Below are 18,952 nucleotides of genomic sequence, written 5' to 3'. Positions count from 1 at the left end.
GGAGGAAAGAAGAGAGAGAGGTGGGAAAGAGACTTGGTCAGTAATTTCTCGATCACATTGGAGGTCCGTGCGGGTGACGCGTTTCATGGCGACCGTCACACTAGCGTAGGTGTGAGGTCAGGGCGCACCAAAGGTGTCTCAGAACAATCCATGTGAATCACTTGGTTACAGGTTTCAGGATCCTCGGCGAGGATCCTTGAGACAGGGGGGGAAACTTGTTACGGAGTAACAACGAATCGAGAGAACTCCATCGAGTTCGACAGATTAGGAAAGAGAACGGCGAGAGTTGGAGGCAGTGCTGCAGTAGGTAGGGACGGGTTTTCCCTTTTCGAGATTTCCCCACTGGGTTTGCTCAAAAGCGGTTTTTCACCTGTCCGAGTATGTACATAGACGCTTGCAGTAGGACTGAGAGGAGGCCGCGGACTCTTGTAGATAGTATATAGTGCAATCAGCAAAGTACCAACTTTGCTGATTCTTCAATATCATTCTTTGGCTACATCAATTGCAGAGGAGACACAATCCATCACATAGCACCAAAGACACATAGATTCCTACGAGACTTCCATCGAGTTCGACCCAACCTGCGACCTAGTCATCGTGTTTCCAGTACCGTTACACTCAGCCTGCTGACCAGGGAACGCTGGAGGGTGATAAGGGCGGAGTAATGAAACATGGAATACATCATGGATACCTGCCATCGTTCCTGGTAGCTCTAGTTTACACGCATGAGAACCTACCTGCCGTACTACCTTGTACGGCCCACTTTGTTTAACATCCAGCTTCTTCATCGGTCTTTTGGTCTTAATATTCTCGAACGACAGCATAACTAGGTCACCTTCCGCGAAGTTCGGCGTAGTTCAGTGTTTCCTATTATATCCTTCGGCGTACTTCTCATTGGCCTTCTCGATTCCTTCCTTACATTCTTTATGTATCTCCGTCAAATCCCTGACCACCATTGTAGCAGCAGGTACTTCGACATCACTAGTCTTGATTTCTTCAGCCCACCGAGGATGGTACCTGTAGTTCGCATAAAATGGAGTCTTATCTATCGCGGAGTGATGGGTGTTGTTGTAGGCGAAGCCCGTCCAAGTAGCTTCGACCAGTCGATCTGCTGATAGGAAGTGAAGATTCGAAGGTATAACTCCAGGGATTGATTGGTTCGTTCGGTCTGTCCATCAGTCTGTGGATGATACGCGGTAGAGAGATGTAGTCTTATCCCGAGACTATCGGTCAAGTTCTTCCAAAACTTCGAAGTAAACTTCGACCCTCTATCCGATACTATACTCTCTGGTAACCCATGCTGGGCTACCACAAAGTCCATTATCAGCTCTGATAGTCCAGCTGCGGTTAACTTTGTCGTAGTTGGGATAAAAACTGCCCATTTGGTCAACCGGTGGACCACCACCAGGATGGAGTTGTATCCCCGAGAATTTTGTAATTCTTCGATGAAGTCCATAGATATGCTGGACCATGGTTTGGTCGCAACTTGAAGTGGTTTAAGCTCACCATGCGGCTTCTGTCGGTTCGTTTTAGCTCTCTGGCATACAGCACAGCCACCAACGTAGTCCTCAACATCTTTACGAACACCTACCCAGACATAATCCCTCAGGACCAACTCTAGGGTTTTGGCTACCCCAGGATGTCCAGCCAGAATCGAGTCATGCCGAGCCTTCATAATCTTAAGCCGAGCATCGGCGTAGTTCGGCACATATATTCGACTATCGAATGTAAATAAACCCTTTGCTGACCAACCGGCTCGAAGTATTAGTGGTGACCGCGAACTCCGCCGAAGTTCGGTCACTGACCTGGGTTCCTGTACGTTATCTCAACAGGTATCGTGAGAACACTCAGCGCATATTACGCCAAGCATCTCCGCTCTGACTTCCTCTATCTCCTGTTCTGCCTTCTGTCCTTCAACGAGATCTACCGGTCCGATTAAATCACTGTCTTTCAGCTCTTTAGTTCCTTGCAAAGCTCGAAGAAGGTGTTGTAAACCAGACGTAGTCTGATCAGCCTTGTCGAACTTCGGCAAACCTTGGATAAGGTTACTCTCCTGCACCATCGTGCTTCCCTTCCCCGAATGGTAGTCGGCTCTCCTTGAAAGCCCATCTGGTAGCGTAGCCTGTTTCCCAGGCCGATATACCATTTTAAACCTGAAGTTAGAGAGCTCTTCGACCCACCTGCCCTGCCTAGGGCTTAGCTGTTTTGGTTCCATCCAATAGGTCAGGTTCAAATGGTCCGTGAGAACTGTAGTCTCGACCTGTAACAGTAAGTGTCTCCTTCTCCTGAACACCTCAACGATAGCCAGCAATTCTTTCTCTCCTACCGTATAGTTTAACTGTGCCGCTTGGAACGCTCCGGACTCGATAGCCACCGGGTGGTCCTGCCCTAGCTCGTTTACCTGCGATATTATGAAACCCCAGCCAAAGAACGACACATCTGTCTGTAGTAAGGTCTCCAACGAGGGATCAAAGTGAGCCAATACCGGAGCCCTACACATTCTATCCTTCAATTCCTTAAAGGCTCTTTCCTGCTCTACTCCCCAAACAAACAGCACATCCTTCCTGGTGAGATCGTTGATCGGCTTAGCAAGTCTGGAGAAGTTGGGGACAAAACGACGATGATAGCCGACTACCCCCATGAATCCTCGACTCTCCCTTAGGTTCTTTGGGTGGGGAAAAGATACGACGGCATCAATGTACTCCGGATTACTGGAGACTCCTTCTTGTGACACCACAAATCCCAGAAAGACTACCGAATCTCTTTCAAACTCGCACTTACTAGCTTTTACGAACAAATTTGACCTTCGCAGAACTTCGAACACCTTTGCCGTAGTTCCCCTCAGTTCTTCCAACGTCTGACCATAGATGAGTATGTCATCTATGTAGACAACTACTCCTTTTCCCAGTAGCTCTCGGAAACTTTCATTCAGGAAGTGCTGGAACACAGCAGGAGCATTTCGCAAGCCGTCCCAAACAACAAGAGACTCGAACATACCGTATTGAGTCCTGAATGCCGTCAGGTGTTCGTGCCCTTCCTTTATTCGCAGAATGTCACAGGGTTGGTTCTTCCTTCGTTTTCCTAGGACCGACGGCCAAGAACTTCGTGGGCTATGACACTTAATAGACTTGTTCTTCGTAGTATGGTGGTGACAATAACTTCTGAGTGTAATAACTTCGTAGTCTACTAACTTCTATCACTAAGACAACAACCAGAGATCGTCAAAGATTCCTGGGAATTTCGGTCCTTAAGTACTTCGTTCTTCCCTAACTACGCCAATGCAGAACATCGTTCAACCCGAGTCCCCGAGCTTCGTACCTCGCAAACTTCGTCCCCGACGAAGTTCGTGCCTCCCTAATCTCGTATCTCCCTAACTTCGTATCTCACTAACTTCGTATCTCACTAACTTTGTATCTCACTAACTTTGTATCTCACTAACTTTGTATCTCACTAACTTCGTATCTCACTAACTTCGTATCTCACTAACCTCCTACATGACTAACTTCGTATCTCACCAACCTCCTACATGACTAACTTCGTCCTCGACGAAGTTAGCCTCCTAATACCCTGGTGGGTGATGAAGTTCATGAGAACTGGGTCGTTGATGGCGAACTGATGTCCAAAGGAACTTTGTTTGATGGGAAAAGGATGATGTCACGCGGCGCCGCGTGACACAGAAGTTGATACGCTCCAATTAGGTCTAGCTTGCTGAAGTACCTAGCCTTTCCCAGTCCCTCGGTTATCTGCCCAATCAGAGGTAGTGGGTAGGCGTCCGGTATCGTCGCTTCGTTTAACTTTCGGTAGTCAATGACCATTCGCCATTGACCTTTTGCTTTCTTCGGTACCAAGAACATTGGTGATCCATACGGCAAATCACACGGTCGGATTCTGCCGGCCGATATTTCGCGATCTAGAATGTCTCTCAGCGCACTTCTCTGATCTTCTCCAAGAGAATAGAGGGGAGCCACTTTCAAGCTCGCCCCCTCCTTCAGATCAAACTTCAGGTCATATTCCCTAGAAGGGGGTAATTCTTCACCTCCCTTCCTCGGGTTAAAAACATCAATGAACGAGTGGTATTGTTCAGGAACAACCTGATACAGCTCTTCCTGTTCCTCCGGACTCAGCTCATCCTGGTCATCTTTGTCTCGTAGGTCTATCGCGTCCGTCGGAGTTGGTAGCCCTATGGCCGCCAACCTCGCCGAACTTGGTGGTGGTGGTGGGGTTGGGATGGGAAATTTCACCGCATTATCCTTTCCATCAAGAATAACACCTTCTCTCCTCATCCAATCCCACCCTATCACTACGTCTGCATCGCAGAGAGTAGTCACATCTAGACGAACAGATCGCCCTTTGGCGTCCTTCTTCAAACCAAACATAACTTCGACGAACTCGGTAATAGGTCTAGTGTCACAAAGTGTGTGACAAGTCGAGCGAAAGTCGGGGAAGGGTATTTAACCAGCGATCGGCGGTAGAGTTAACCGCCGATTAATAGGCCTTTTCGTCGCAGTGGTTAACATCACTGTTCCGTTGGGCACTGTTATATCGTGCATATGCTGGTCAGTATGTCTCGTGACATCCAGCGACACTAACTGAGCCATCAAACATGTGAACGGGTACGCTCACCGGGTATCGTCTCCTTTCCACGCCTATCTTCGCCGCTGCCCCGGGGCTGATATATGAACAAGTAGCCCCAGTGTCCCAGAGCGTGGTTAGTTTGGTCCCATTGATAAAAATGTCTGTTTTTGGTTGGTCTTTTGAAGTGGAAGGGATAAGAAGGTGACTATCGATGTTGCATAAACAAGGGGTACTGAGTGGTGTATTTTTGTATTCACAATCCTCTGGCTTCATCAGCTGTGTCTCTTTTCTGGTCTTAGGAATGGTGGCCGAGAGAATATGGCGGACCCGCCGAGCCTCGCCTACAGCAACAGGTCCTCGTCTTTTCCCTGCTCCTCTTCTCCTTCCCATTCTCCTGTTACCGCGTTCAGGTTCCTCCTCTGTCCAAGAGGTACCGCGTTACCCCCCGATGCTCCACCATGTTCGCCGAACTTCTCCCCCCACGGAGGCAACCATCCAACTTTTACCTTCGCTGCCCTCACCGGGCAGTCCTTCAACCAATGTCCCTTCTCCCCGCACTCAGTACACTTCCCTTCCTTCTTCCTTGCCTCCCTCAGCTCGGGAGGTGGCCTAGGCCATTGTCGGCGAAGTTCGTCGGCATCCGACGGAATGGTCTTGACCTGCGTCGACGTAATAGTCGCTTGCACCGCAGGCTGCGCCGAAGTTTGCCTCCCTTCCCCTCTCTTCTCCTCTTTCCTTTCCACCCTCTGACTATCCACCACTACCACTTCCTTGACCCCCGTTTCTTTCTTCCTTTCCATGTCTTTCTCTACCTTCCTCCTCCACAGACGATTGTCCAAGGGAATGATGAACTCCAATAACTCTTTAACAGTCCCAAACGACCGCCCATGACTTGCGATCTCATCTAGTAGGTGCAATTTTAGCCCCTTCTTGGCCCTGTCGACCAGGTTGCCGTCGTCAGTCCACTTGAGAATTGCGACATGTCGTTGAAAGGCAGAGAAATACTCCGATGCTGAGCCGGTTTGTTTGAGATCATTCAAGAACCGCGCCGCCGTTCCTTCTTCATCGGGGTCACCAAAGTTTGTCTTGAGGTACCTGACAAACTGTTCGTATACCGTGAGGTAATCAGGAAGAGGCCTTTTAGCCAGGTTAGGCTGAACCGCAAGGAGAGGTGTTTCGCGCAAATGGGAGATCATGAAGAACACCTTCCTAGTGTCGTCGGGGAAAAGGTGGGAGTTCAATTCGAAGTGTACTTCACATTCGGACAGGAAGGCGGTTAATTTGTGTCGGTCTCCTCTCCAGAGGTCTGGGTTAGGCAACTTTATCCCTTTTCTCTCGCTAACTACGCTTGGGGTCGCCGAAGTTTGGCGTCCCAAGGCGTACCTCACCCCTTCTGATATTCCCTCTGCAATTCCCCCAACTGTCTCTCTCTCTCTCCTCTGTTCCCATTCTTCCCTACGTCTTCTCTCGGCTGCCATCTCTCTGTTCATATCCGCCATCAACTTCATCATAGCCAACATCATCCCCTGTGTCCCTTCTTCTCCGAAGTTCGTCCCTCCTCCGGTATTCTCTCCTGGGCGTGGGGTTTGATCTGACCCATTTGGTGACCCCACAGGTATGAGAGGATTAAGTGGAGGGGTAAGAGGATTAGAAGGTACGGGTGGAACGAACTCATCTCCTAGTACTGACCCTCCAGTATTATCTTCTCCTCCCAGTTGCTGTCCCATCGCCCTACTAAGCTCCTCCAATGCCTTCCTTTCATTCTCCTCCGCTTCCCTGTCCCTGCTCAAACTTCGCGTGGTTTGCCTTTCCGAGTCCATCTTTCCTTGTACTTCTCCGAGGTTCGCGCAGGTCGTCGGTAAGAGCGATCCTTGATACTGTCACGGCCGTCAAATAACTTGTTTCCAATAGACCGACGGTCGACGAACCTCGGCTAACTTGGTGGTTCTAACTCGATGTATCACCCAACCAGGAGGGCGTAGACGTCGAAAGAAGTGTAACTACGGCGAGCTTTGGCGTAGTTACTCTATCTGGGGTTTTTCTCTGATGGCGATGTATCTCGTTTGTATGGTAGCTATCTCTATCAATCTTTCACTACTGACAACAATCAAGGATCGCTGAAGAACTTCAGCGATCTTCTCAGCTAATAGTATCCACCACTCCTAGATGTTCATCCAACCCATCCGCGCTTCGACGCACTTCGGCCAACTTCCCCGAACCACCGAACACCCGATCCTCTAACCTCGTCTAACTTCGCCGTGCCTCTGCTTCCTCCATCCCTAGTCAACCTAACTTCGCCTAACCTCGTCACACCTCGGTTCCCTTCACCCTTAATCTGTCTAACTTTGCCTAACTTTGTCGTGGTTGGTCTAAGATGTCCTAGGATACGTGTAAACCAAAGAGGTCGAGAATTGATGGAGGTTTGATGGTCAAAGGAGGGTCGTTGTTGGTGGGATTTAGGGGTGTCACGACGTAGTTTGTGACAGTGGGGATTGAACCTGCTACTGTTTGATTGCAATATTCTGTTACAACCTGGCTGACCAGCACCGGGCCATACACTGGCCATGCATGTGACATCTTATGCCACTGCACTAAAAGGCACAATATCGCAATCAGCCCTATGATTGCGATCCGGTTATAACCTGATGTCACGACTGAGGTTGCAGGGTCGTGACAGGTATGTTTGGACAACTAAGTGACTTGCAAAGAATTTGGGCAGGTCAAGATGACAATAAGGGTGTATGTGATGGTGTGGACAGGGCAAACTATTCATATGATTTTGGGTTATTTCGTAGGAGTTCATGTGAATTCATGGTCATTTCAGATGAATTTGTGCTCTTTTCGTATGGATTCAAGTGAACTCGTGTGAAATTGTATGAAATCATATGAAATGCCGGACAATCCCTGAATCACGGGTCATGACTTTACAGGGTCGTGACAGGTACAAAGTCAGTGAAGCACGTACTTTGTTGGGGACAATGTTTGCAAGGTACAAAGCTTGGACCTCGGGTTGCACAAAGTTCTGCCGACACAAACTTAGGGAGGAATGAAGTACTCAAGGGCCAATGTTCCCAGAGATCTTTGACAATCTCTGGTTGTTGTCTTAGTAACAGAAGTTAGTAGAGCACAAATGATTACACCCAGAAGTTATTGTCACCTATTCATATCTCCAAGAACAAGTCTTGTGCAAGTTGTTGCCCACAAACTTATTGCCCGTTGGTCATAGGAAGTAAACAAGGATTCAGCCCTGTGACAGGTGCTTTGCTGATTGTACTGTCTCAAACATCATCTCTTCTTCTCCACTGACCAACAGTTGGCAAACCTCGGCTAACTATGTTGAACTGGGCGTCAATGTCTCACAGGGACAGGGCACTCCTTGGGGAAACTGTGGCTAACTATGTTGTAGTAATAATACAGTGGGGTGCGGGAAAGGATCGAACACGCATCAAAACCGTGCGTTTATGCTGTCTGTCTGACATTGACAATAACTCATGCACGGCTGATCATAGAGACGTTTAACTTCTCAGGACCATGAACTTACTCACTGTCTATCTGTCAATGTAAAAATTGACATATGACGTGGACATCTGGGAACGGAGTCTTGCTCCTTCTACAGCCCTTCCTCTGCTCCACCCCTCAAAATCTGGTGTGTGTATTTGGAACGCAACGGCTCTCTGCAAGTAACAGGTAGATGTGTGTTGTACAAGTAAAAGTTGTACCTCAATCCATGGAGATTAGAAAGAGTATATTGGAGGGTATGATGTATACTGAGAGTAGCGAGTCAGCTGACCTCAAAAGAGGATGTACTCCATCAACTTTGGGTGGGGAGAGCCATTTTTGACCAAAAACCTCCCGCTCTTCAAGTCATGTATGTTGCCATCTTACATATCAAACTCACACCCTGAGAGCAATGTATTGGTAGAGAAGAGTTGGTATTATGACCTCACTATGTAAGGTATGCACACATATGATAAAGAGAAAGTTATAGAGGAAGGAAGTAGCAGTGTGGATTTTAGCAGCTAAAATGGGTGACTTTTTGTTCGATCCTTTCCCGCACCCCACTGTACCTCTGGTGGTAAACAATAAGGTAATCGTCGAGGAACTGCGGCTAACTTCACCATAGTGTGTGGAACTGCTTGTTGGTAGCTCTCCTAACTCAATAGCTACTGAACATATCTCTTGCTACTGACAACAATCAAGGATCACTGAAGGAGTTCAGTGATCTGTAAACTATCCATACTCCTCTGCTCCTCTTGTAGAAGATCTCTCAACTCCTGCACTGTGTCACGAGGACCAACTAACCAGCATTGGCTTGGTATTACAGTGCCCAACGTGACAGTGTTCAGGACATCTAAACCCACTGTGACATAAAGGCCTATTGATTGGCGGTTAACCCTACCACTGATTGCTGCTTAAATACTCTTCCCCAACTTTTTCTCTACTTGTCACATCCTTTGTGACACACTGCCCTGCGCTCAGTCCTCCTTCATCCAACCTTGCTGTAGTTTGCCATATCCCCAATATCCTACTCCACTCACTCCACCGCAGTCCACCGTGCTTTTACTTACTTCCACTCTGTATCCCTTGATCTTCTTCTCCTGACTTTGCGGTAGTTCTCCCCTAGGCGGGATTGTTGTGACTAATACTGCCTAGGTTCTCATAACTTCGCTGTAGTTGGTCTCAGTGATTTGGGGTTGTGGTGGTTGATGATGAATAGAGGGTTAATGATGGTGGTTGTCAGGGGTTGTTGGATATCGTTCATGGCATGTACTACATACTGTCTACAGGTGTCTGTGTCTCCTCCCCCCTGCTGCAAGTGTCTACGTACATACTTGGACAGGTGAAAAACCCCTTTGAGCAAACCCAGTGGGGAAAACTCGAAAGGGGAAAACCCGTCCCTACCTGATTGCAGCACTGCCTCCGGTTCTCGCTCTCCTCTACCCTGATCCGTGGAGGTCCATGGAACTGCTTTGGGTCATTGCTTCTGCGTAAAACTAAGATCTTCCGCCACCTGAAAATCTCCATAGAGGGTACAACTTGTTCTTACCTGCCCAATTGCTGGTGCTAGGCGACTCCAATGCTGTCATTGAGATTTGCCTCTTCTGATGAGACTCCTGCACCTCGAAGCAGGCTTTGACTCGTGACATGATGTATTCACTTGCCTCTGCAACCCCACTTGAAACACCTACCACGAGTCCATAGCCGGGAGGAAGTTGATGTTCCACTTGTTTTGCTGCTTCATCAAGGAGAGTCACATAGGAGTCTGCATCTGTCATTGTTGTCCACTGAAGCCGGCTTATCTCATCGTACGCCTTTCTGTATCCGTTCATGATTGTTGACACATGTCCTGTGTGAATGTGGTCTCCATCATAAATCAGATTATAGTATACCGCTTTGTACCCGGAGCCGTGCCCTTCAAGAATCACATAATGTAGGTTCTCATCAGTAATGGTAGATTTTTCATTGTCTGCCTCTTGGCTTCTTGGAACCCCATAGAATGAAAACCACCGTGGAGGTGACGATGGATTCATCTTCGTTAGGATTGGAACGGTATGTTCACGCGCCCACTCTTCCACGGCTTCTTGGACTGCCTTACTAGCCTCCTGTGCGTCCTTGGAAGCGCGCACAACCACTCCACCTCCTTCCAGCTCACCACTCAATTCCACCTGCGCTGCCACACGTTTGGCAAACTCCATGAGTCCATCTACGGTTGAGGCACTAGGCCTATCAGGCTGGCTTCTCAGCCGGGAATACTCCTCTTTGTACCTATGCTCCACCTTTCCTTCAATTTCAGTGGGCTCTCTGCCTTTGTATATGATGGGGCTTAGATGGAGTGGGATCCAACTATGCCCTTTCCCAGAGAATTCTTCTGGGTTCTTAACAATTATGATCATGTATGTGTTGTCAAGGGATGGTATGGTGTGGGGAGCCGAACAAGAGGCATAAACACTACCGGGTAGGGCCTTCTTCTTTGGCAAGCCTACAGAGCTGGTGGGATTGCCAGCACTTTTGCGACCTGCAATGGCCTCCTCATAAGACGGAGGCTCTTGGGACAAATGTTCCAGAGTCTTCTCAATATGAGGGCTTGCCCTGATCGCCTCAGTGGTCACAAACACTTCAATTTCACACTTCGACCACAGTAAGTCCGCATCAAAGGAAATTTGTGTTGCTGCATTGTGCGCTCTGGCCACGAGGGTGGTCAAACGATCAGTTTCTTGAAGGTCATTCAGGGAGTCACATGCTGCCATGTACTTCTGCAGAAACTGTGACCTTAAGGCTACAAGCCCTTGGTGAGTTGAATCCTCCCTGACTGAGCACCATATGTCCCCTCCCCCCTTGTGGTCTGAATCAATGACAATACTAAGTATATCCTCATTCGAGGGCCGTTTGTTGGTGGAGATAGAGGAGTAGAGTAGTTTGGACCCTTCGGGCACACTCATCATAGGCTGCGGCTCCATGATAGATGTAATAGTACTGTGTATGTATGATACCTCAAGGGTCTCTATCACTTGTTGAGTATGGCTAGACGAAGGGAAAGATGATGGGACAGATTCAACCACACTACATGGCTTATATAATCCTGCCTTAACCGTCCTCTTCCTCTTTTGCATTGCCACTGAGCGGAGACCAAAATTTACGGATCAAAGGAAGTTGTCCCCCTTTCCTCTATCCTGCACTGCATATCTAACCTCTTTCACTTGATGCTTAGTCAAGTTCTCACCTTTGTATGACACTGCCTCTTCCCTCTGTCTCAAAACCCAGATCCCCGAGGGGGCAGTGGTCCAAACTTGAAGCAAGTGGCGCGCCGCCCGACCGGGGACCCGTACAGGACAACTTCGTAAACTAGCTGACTTTCCAACCGGCGGACGGCGCTGCTTACAAGTACTATGTATTGAAGGCAAATGTTTCATAAAATCCAGTACCGCACGGATTAGCCGTGTATGCGACGGACTCGATTCCGTCACCTGTTGTCTGCTCAGCACTAACTTAAAAGTGATGAGAAGACAACAGGCTCAATTCAGTTGCTATGTATGCCAGGAGTTTCGGTCACGTGAGTGTCTAGTCTCCAACGCCTCCCCTCATGAACATGACATGCTCCTGGCCTCCCTACTCCTGACTCCAAGAAGATCACGGAGTTGTCTTGTGTGTTCTGCTGTCACTGGCTTGGCGAGCATGTCGGCTCAAGGGGATAAAGCATCCGTGTAGTCAAGACGGATAATCCGTGCGTCTTGATGTTCTCTGATCCATTGAGCTTGCATGTCAAACACTTTATTCAACTTGAATCCATGTTGATGCTTTGCCAGCTGTATAGCGCCGCTGTTGTCATTGAAAATCTGGACAGGTTCTCTATCTGTTGGGCCTAGTTGTAGATCTGCTAAAAGTTGTCGAAGCCAGATAGCTTCCTTCCCTGCCTCTGTTGATGCCAGTAGCTCTGCTTGAGTAGTTGAAAGGGCAACAGTTGGTTGACGTCGGCGCTTCCAGGATACTATTCCCCCATAGGTGCTGAACACATAGCCAGTGGTCGATCTTCGGGTATCCAAACATCCTCCCCAGTCTGCATCTGCCCACCCAAGAAGTGTTCTCCTGCCCGCTGTCGCATCAAATGTGAGTGCAAGATCAGCTGTACCCCTCAGATATCGCAAGAGATGCTTGGCTGCTTGCCAATGGGTAAGAGACCACTTGCTGATGAAGCGGCAAAGGAGAGCAGCGGCAAATGCAATGTCAGGTTGCGTGATAGTTGCGATGTAGAGAATTGAACCTGCAAGCGCAGGGAATGGTTTATCCTTAGCATCTTGGATCTCGGAAGGTGTTGCTTCTACTAATTTGGTGTCGCTTGGGAGGATGGTCTTGCGTGGCTTGCCAATCTCTCCAAACCTTGAGAGTACTGCCTCGATGTAGTGCTCCTGTGAGAGATACATTTTTCTCTTTGATCGATTTCGGTAGATATTGATTCCAAGGAAGTATGATACAGGTCCCTGGTCCTTGCACTCCAACTCAATGTGTATTTTCAGCTTGAGGGAGTCAAGAGCCGCTCCAGTATTCCCTGCAACCAGCATGTCATCTACATGTATTGAGATCATGAGACGGACACCTCGTTCGTTGAATGAATAGATACATGGATCTGCTAGACATGGTGTGAACCCAAGGTGACGGAAGAAAGAGTCGAGCTTCTTGTTGAATAGATGAGGGGACTGCTTCAGACCATACAGTGACTTGCGCAAGTGGAGGACAAAGCCGGCGGGGATGTTGCTACCTTCTCGCGGTTTGATGTAGATGTCTTTATCTATTGGACTCTTCAGGAAAGCTCCAATCACGTCCATGTGGTCGCATTCCCAGTCAAGGTGTTTGACGATTGAGAGGAACACTCGGAATGAGGCTTTGTGGGTAACTGAGGCAAACAGCTGATCATAGTCTTGACGAGGGAATTGTTGAAAGGCGCGGACTACAAATCTCGCCTTGTAAGTTGTTGGTTTACCAGTCTCTCCATCCAACTTGCGGGTGTATACCCACTTTCCTGACAGTGCTCTATGCCCAGCCTCTGGTACTGCTTCCCATACACCATATCTATCCATCTAGGTCATTTCCTCTTCCATCGCCGCCTCCCAGTTACTCCACTTGGCTGATTGGCGAGCTTCTTGATAAGATTGTGGTTCAGTGAGTGTTTGAGCAGAAAAGGCATGCTGATAGATGATTGTCACAAAGTGTGTGACAAGTTGAGCGAAAGTCGGGGAAGGGTATTTAACCAGCGATCGGCGGTAGTGTTAACCGCCGATTAATAGGCCTTTTCGTCGCAGTGGTTAAGATCACTGTTCCGTTGGGCACTGTTATATCGAGCCAATGCTGGTTAGTTGGTCCTTGTGACAATGATGTCTTTGTTGATTTCATGTGCATATAGCTGAACGTGTGATGGGTCTCCTCCAGCTAGTCGTTGAGATCTTTGGGGACAAGTGGTTCCAGAGTTTACCTGATTCAGGTGCTGATTTGGCTCCTCTGGAGCATACATTGGATCCGGTTCTGGACTGGGTGCTCCTTCTCGAGTAGGTTTGTAGTACCAACCTCTGCCCTGCATTGGTCGAGATCCCAGTTCTTCAGGTTCTGAGTTAACCTCCCCTTGCTCTTCAGTCTCCTCCACTTCCCCTTGCTCCTCATTCTCTTCAACCTCGCCAGAGTACTCATCTTCTTCACCCTCCCCATTATTTCCATTTGCAAGAGGTGTGAGTGTTGGATAGAGGATACCGGACGCAGGTTTATCCTGAGGGGGTGTTTGCAGTGTGTAAGGTGACTCTGATTGACCACTTTGTCTGATGATATGAACATCCCTTGAAACTATCACCCGACAATCTTTGGTGAGAACTGTGTATGCAGTTGATCCCATCACATATCCAATTATCCTTCCCTCTTGTCCTCGAGGTTCTAGCTTGGATAGTACATTGTGCACCCAATACACACAAGATTGTCCAAACACCCGCAGATGGCCAAAATTTATTGTGGGATTCATGTCCGGATGAAACTTTTCAAGAGGTGTCAAGCCTGTCCTTCCAGGAATCCTGTTACGAGTGTACACGGCATAGGATAGCGCATCCGCCCAGTACATCTTTGGGAGCTGAGAGTCCACTAAAGAGGTCCGGATGTTGTTTAGTAATGTTCGATGTGTCCTTTCTACCCGGCCATTCTGGTCATGAGCCTCTGTGGGTACAAGTACCCTCTCAACTCCCTTCTCTTGACACCAGTGAATAAGTGCTAAACTTGGAATACTCGCCGCCCTGATCGGATCGAATTGATTTTATACTCCGACCCAGTTGATTCTCCACAAGTGCCGAGTAGGTTTGTATCGCTGTCAGGGTATCAGGCTTGTTTTTGAGTAATTCAATGTGAATGAATTTTGAGTGATCATCATAACATGCAAGATAGTATCGGTGACCAAGGCAAGAAGGGGTGGATGCTGGACCCCAGAGGTCAAGGGACACACCAACAAGTGGCTTTCTCTCCTGACGAGTATTAGAAGATGATGCAGATTGTGTTGATTTGCCAAGGAGACAGCTTTTGCATTCAACTCTCCGGAATCCACCGGTCCACTTTGATCTGTCCAATTTACCAGCAACTCCAAGCTCCCAAATCCGTCGCATGTCTGAGTGACCAAGTCTCTGGTGCCAGTCCATCAGACAGGGATCTTGAGCATCAGCCACTTCCTTGGTATGGAGTGCATGATGAGTTGGGGAGGTGTGACTCACTGGACTTTCATCAACAATCCAGAGCCCACCACATCGTCGTCCAGCAAGTAGAGTTTGTCCAGCAGAGGATACTAGACGAGCACTGTCACACGGCGCCGCGTGACATTATCCTTTCCCATCAAACGAAGTTCCTTTGGACATCAGCTTGCCACCAACAATCCAGTTCTTATGAACTTCACCACCCACGAGGGTATTAGTAGGCTAACTTCGTCAAGGACGAAGTTAGTCATGTAGGAAGTTAGGAAGATACGAAGTTAGTGAGATAAGAAGTTAGTGAGTGTCACGAACTACGTCATGACAACCCTAAATTCCACCAACAACAACCCTCTTTTGACCATCAAACCTCCATCAATTCTCGACCTCTTCGGTTTACACGTATCCTAGGACATCTGAGACCAACCATGACGAAGTTAGGCGAAGTTAGACAGGTTAAGGGTGAAGGGGACCGAGGTGCGACGAAGGTAGGCGGGGTTAGGTTGACTAGGGATGAAGGGATCAGAAATACAGCGAAGTTAGGCGAGGTTAGTCGAAGTAAGCGGAGTAGGATATCGGGGATATGGCGAGATACGGCGAAGTTGAGCGAAGGGAACCAAGAGTGAGGCTGTGTAGTGGTTGGAGGACGTTCTACGAGAAGAGAGAGGAAGTATAGATAGTTTACAGATCGCTGAACTTCTTCAGCAATCCTTGATTGTTGTCAGTAGCGAGAGATATATTCAGTAGCTACCACCGAGCAGTTCGACGCACTTAGCCAAAGTTAGCCGCAGTTCATTGACGATCACCTTATCATTCACCACTCGACGTATTACTACGGCGAAGTCAGCCGTAGTTCCCCGAAGAGTACCCTGTCCTAGTGAGACATCGACGCCCCACTACGACGAATTTAGCCGAGGTTTGTCGACCGTCGGTCAGCAGAGAAGAAGAAACGACGATTGTGACAGTGAGATACATAGTTCGTGAGATACAAAGTTAGGGAGGTACGAGATTAGGGAGGTACGATCTTTGTCGGGGACGAAGTTTGCAAGGTACCAAGCTCGGGGACTCGGGTTGGACAAAGTTCTGCATTGGCGAAGTTAGGGAAGAACGAAGTACTTGAGGACCGAAGTTCCCAGGGATCTTTGACCATCTCTGGTTGTTGTCTTAGTGATAGAAGTCAGTAGAGCACGAAGTTATTACACCCAGAAGTTATTGAGAAGTTATTGTCACCATCCATACTACAAAGAACACACCTATTAAGGGTCATATGTCACAAAGCGTGTGACAAGTCGAGCGAAAGTCGGGGAAGGGTATTTAACCAGCGATCGGCGGTAGGGTTAACCGCCGATTAATAGGCCTTTTCGTCGCAGTTTCCACCTCGGCTAAGTGGTTAAACTGGCTAGTCATTGATGGTGGAATGGGAACTATCAGTGTAATGTGGTCATGGGGTCAATTCCCATGCCGACCAAGGGGTTTTCTCCGGGCACTCCGGTTCCCCTTGTACATGAGTCTGTGCAAGCCATTCATGCTATAGTTCTTATAGTAGGCTTGTTTTAGCACTGGGCTTGATGCCTTGTGCACAGCAGCCTCCTCCCAAATCAGGTTAACATCACTGTTCCGTTGGGCACTGTTATATCGAGCCAATGCTGGTTAGTTGGTCCTTGTGACAGATTAATCGGCGGTTGCGGGTAGGATCCTGGGTTCGACTGCCCGGACGGCGCCGGGGGTAACCCAGGCCCTACTTGGAAAACCTCCCTCTCGGAGTAAGTTTTCGGTCTATTGTACCCTTCCCAAGTGTGGGGGCCCAAGCGGGGTCCCCTTGTCGGGGCCCCAAAGCGGGGGCCCAAGAGAGTGCATAATGTCACAAAGTGTGTGACAAGTCGAGCGAAAGTCGGGGAAGGGTATTTAACCAGCGATCGGCGGTAATGTTAACCGCCGATTAATAGGCCTTTTCGTCGCAGTGGTTAAGATCACTGTTCCGTTGGGCACTGTTATATCGTGCACATGCTGGTCAGTATGTCTCGTGACATCATAGCCCACAAAGTTTTTGGCTGTCGGTCCTAGGAAACAAAGGAAGAACCAACCCTGTGACAAGCACCTTGAGACACAGAGAAGTGCCATTCGTAATTGTCCTTGACATTTCCCAGTCTTTGGGTGGAGAGGAGGTTGAATCCATGTTGGGAACATAGTAGCATTTATCGAAGTGAACATGTTTAAAGGTAAGCCGACCAGTTTGTGTAGCATGGATTGTTTTGCCGTCTCCCAACTCAACTGCTAAGGGTGTTGAGAGGGGAGTAAAATTGGTGAGATGATGTTTGTCCTTGACGAACGGGCTGGTGGCTCCACTATCGATGATAAATACACTTGGGTCGAGGCCAGAAAACAAAAGTCCCACCTCAGTCACCTGGAGAGCATGTCAACCAGTCTCCTCCATCAGTATCCCGGGCTCCACTTCCGCCACTGGTTTTCCTCCTGCCTTGTATCCAGTTTCCTTCTGTCCTTGTTTTTTCTGATGCTTCTCCTCCTGCATCTTCTTATACTCCTTTGCCCGTAGCCAAGTCCTCCCATTCCCTTTGCGTCTACACTCCTCAGTTGTGTGAGATGATGTACCAGGATGCCATTTGCATGACTTGTGACTACCATGGACAGCGGTAGCTATAGTTGGTTGAGAGTAAAGAAGACCGTGTTCGTTGACAGATTCACCCTTGATCCCTCGTCGCCAATGCTCGTCTGCTACTTGTTTGATAACTTCGTCCAGAGTGAGCTTCTCACTAGCGGAGCCCTTGTAGAATGTAGAGGCAAGCATGCCGTACAAGGAGGGGAGTCGTCAGATAGCTGCATAAGCACCAATGTGATTGGCAAACTCAGCTACTGTCACTTCTTTTCCAACTCCAGCAATAATCTCAGCAATATTTGAACGGATGGTGGTAAGAACTGGTTCTGGATCATTGTTCTCTGGAATAGTCTCTCCAAAGATGTGTGACCAGAGTTCAGCCTGTTGAGTGCTATCTTGCGCACCATATCTGGAGATGAGATGATCATAAAGAGCTTTAGGTGTAGGTTTGCCGAAGTCTGAGAGTGTATCAGGGAGTGTGTTCTGGACGGATTCATTGAGACTGCCATAGACAATGGCAAAGGTGCTTGTTTGGTCCTTCTCTAATTCGTATTGAGCTACCAAACACTTTGACTCCTCAGTAGCTGTTGGCTTTTCCGAGAAGGGATAACGGGTAACAACGGCTTTGTGAAGGGTTGACGGTTCTTGAATAATATGGGAGATGTAACCAGCATTTCCTAGTGCAATTCGCAGTGCTTGATTCCATAGTGCACAATTGTCACACCCAGTCAATTTCCGATCTTCTTTCACTGAAGAGGTTGACATGGTGAATGAGAGTGATCACTTCGAGTAAGGGTTTGTGTGGGCAGATAAGGTAGAGTTGTCAAGGGAGTTGTCCAGAGGAGGAGATAAGGGGAGGCGAGTTGGGAAGGGACAATGACAACAATTGCTTGACAATGGAGACGTTACCACGACGGACTCGATTCCGTCACCTGTTGTCTGCTCAGCACTAACTTAGAAGTGATGAGAAGACAACAGGCTCAATTCAGTTGCTATGTATGCCAGGAGTTTCGGTCACATGAGTGTCTAGTCTCCAACGGTATGTACTTCTTGCTGTGAGACATCCACAACTTTGATTTTTGAGGACCCAAACATCAGGCCCATTTGTATGAGAGGATATTTTGAAATGGTAATGAGGAGAGATGCTAAAAAATGTGCAGACACGGGTGAGTGTCAGGATCACGGGTACCTAAAGACAGATTCCTCAGAGTCGTATGCAGAAGTCGTATGCAGAAGTCGTACCACCTTATCCGTTCCCATCTCCGCTTCACTAATCCCGCTATGGCGTCCTCTGTTCTCCTTTCATACCTGATTGCTATTTCTTCTCCTTACAATACTTTTCCTTCATCTCTGTGTCCCTCATCTATCTGTGTCTCCCTTGGTTCTCCCACCTCATGTTATTTTCCATCTTTACTCCAAGGATTTTGGTATCACTCCACTTCCTTTCTTGTGTTTAGAAACAGCCCCTTTTCATAGATGTCTTGTTGAATGTATTTTCTCATCATCTAGGAAATCTTTTGCCACTCTATCTCATTGACTGATACACTCTTCGATCCAC

The 18,952-nt window shown here is 48.2% G+C and overlaps 3 protein-coding genes across 3 annotated transcripts; 1 reads left to right on the top strand and 2 right to left on the bottom strand.

Moving 5' to 3' along the window:
- Window positions 1-3,266: 3,266 nt before the first annotated feature.
- TREMEDRAFT_66566 (uncharacterized protein) lies at window positions 3,267-7,141 on the bottom strand (the record flags this gene model as incomplete). Its single annotated transcript, XM_007008604.1, has 10 exons — window positions 3,267-3,370; window positions 3,440-3,466; window positions 3,488-3,498; window positions 4,099-4,388; window positions 4,624-4,780; window positions 4,921-5,359; window positions 6,035-6,452; window positions 6,504-6,575; window positions 6,678-6,718; window positions 6,775-7,141. The coding sequence occupies 10 exons, from the start codon at window positions 7,139-7,141 to the stop codon at window positions 3,267-3,269; spliced, it is 1,926 nt and encodes a 641-aa protein (XP_007008666.1).
- Window positions 7,142-8,064: 923 nt separating this feature from the next.
- On the bottom strand, window positions 8,065-11,033 carry TREMEDRAFT_66565 (uncharacterized protein; the record flags this gene model as incomplete). The annotated part of the gene is made up of 7 exons (XM_007008603.1): window positions 8,065-8,074; window positions 8,121-8,123; window positions 8,366-8,432; window positions 8,609-8,726; window positions 9,114-9,224; window positions 9,404-9,540; window positions 9,623-11,033. 7 exons carry the CDS (start codon window positions 11,031-11,033, stop codon window positions 8,065-8,067), a joined length of 1,857 nt encoding a protein of 618 aa, XP_007008665.1.
- A 4,175-nt stretch (window positions 11,034-15,208) lies between these two features.
- On the top strand, window positions 15,209-16,314 carry TREMEDRAFT_66563 (uncharacterized protein; the record flags this gene model as incomplete). Its single annotated transcript, XM_007008602.1, has 4 exons — window positions 15,209-15,328; window positions 15,528-15,711; window positions 15,798-15,956; window positions 16,136-16,314. The coding sequence occupies 4 exons, from the start codon at window positions 15,209-15,211 to the stop codon at window positions 16,312-16,314; spliced, it is 642 nt and encodes a 213-aa protein (XP_007008664.1).
- Between the last annotated feature and the right edge of the window lie 2,638 nt (window positions 16,315-18,952).

Source organism: Tremella mesenterica (assembly GCF_000271645.1).
Source record: "Tremella mesenterica DSM 1558 unplaced genomic scaffold TREMEscaffold_26, whole genome shotgun sequence".
Taxonomy (NCBI): Eukaryota; Fungi; Basidiomycota; class Tremellomycetes; order Tremellales; family Tremellaceae; genus Tremella; species Tremella mesenterica.
This window is presented reverse-complemented; position numbering and strand designations above follow the sequence as displayed.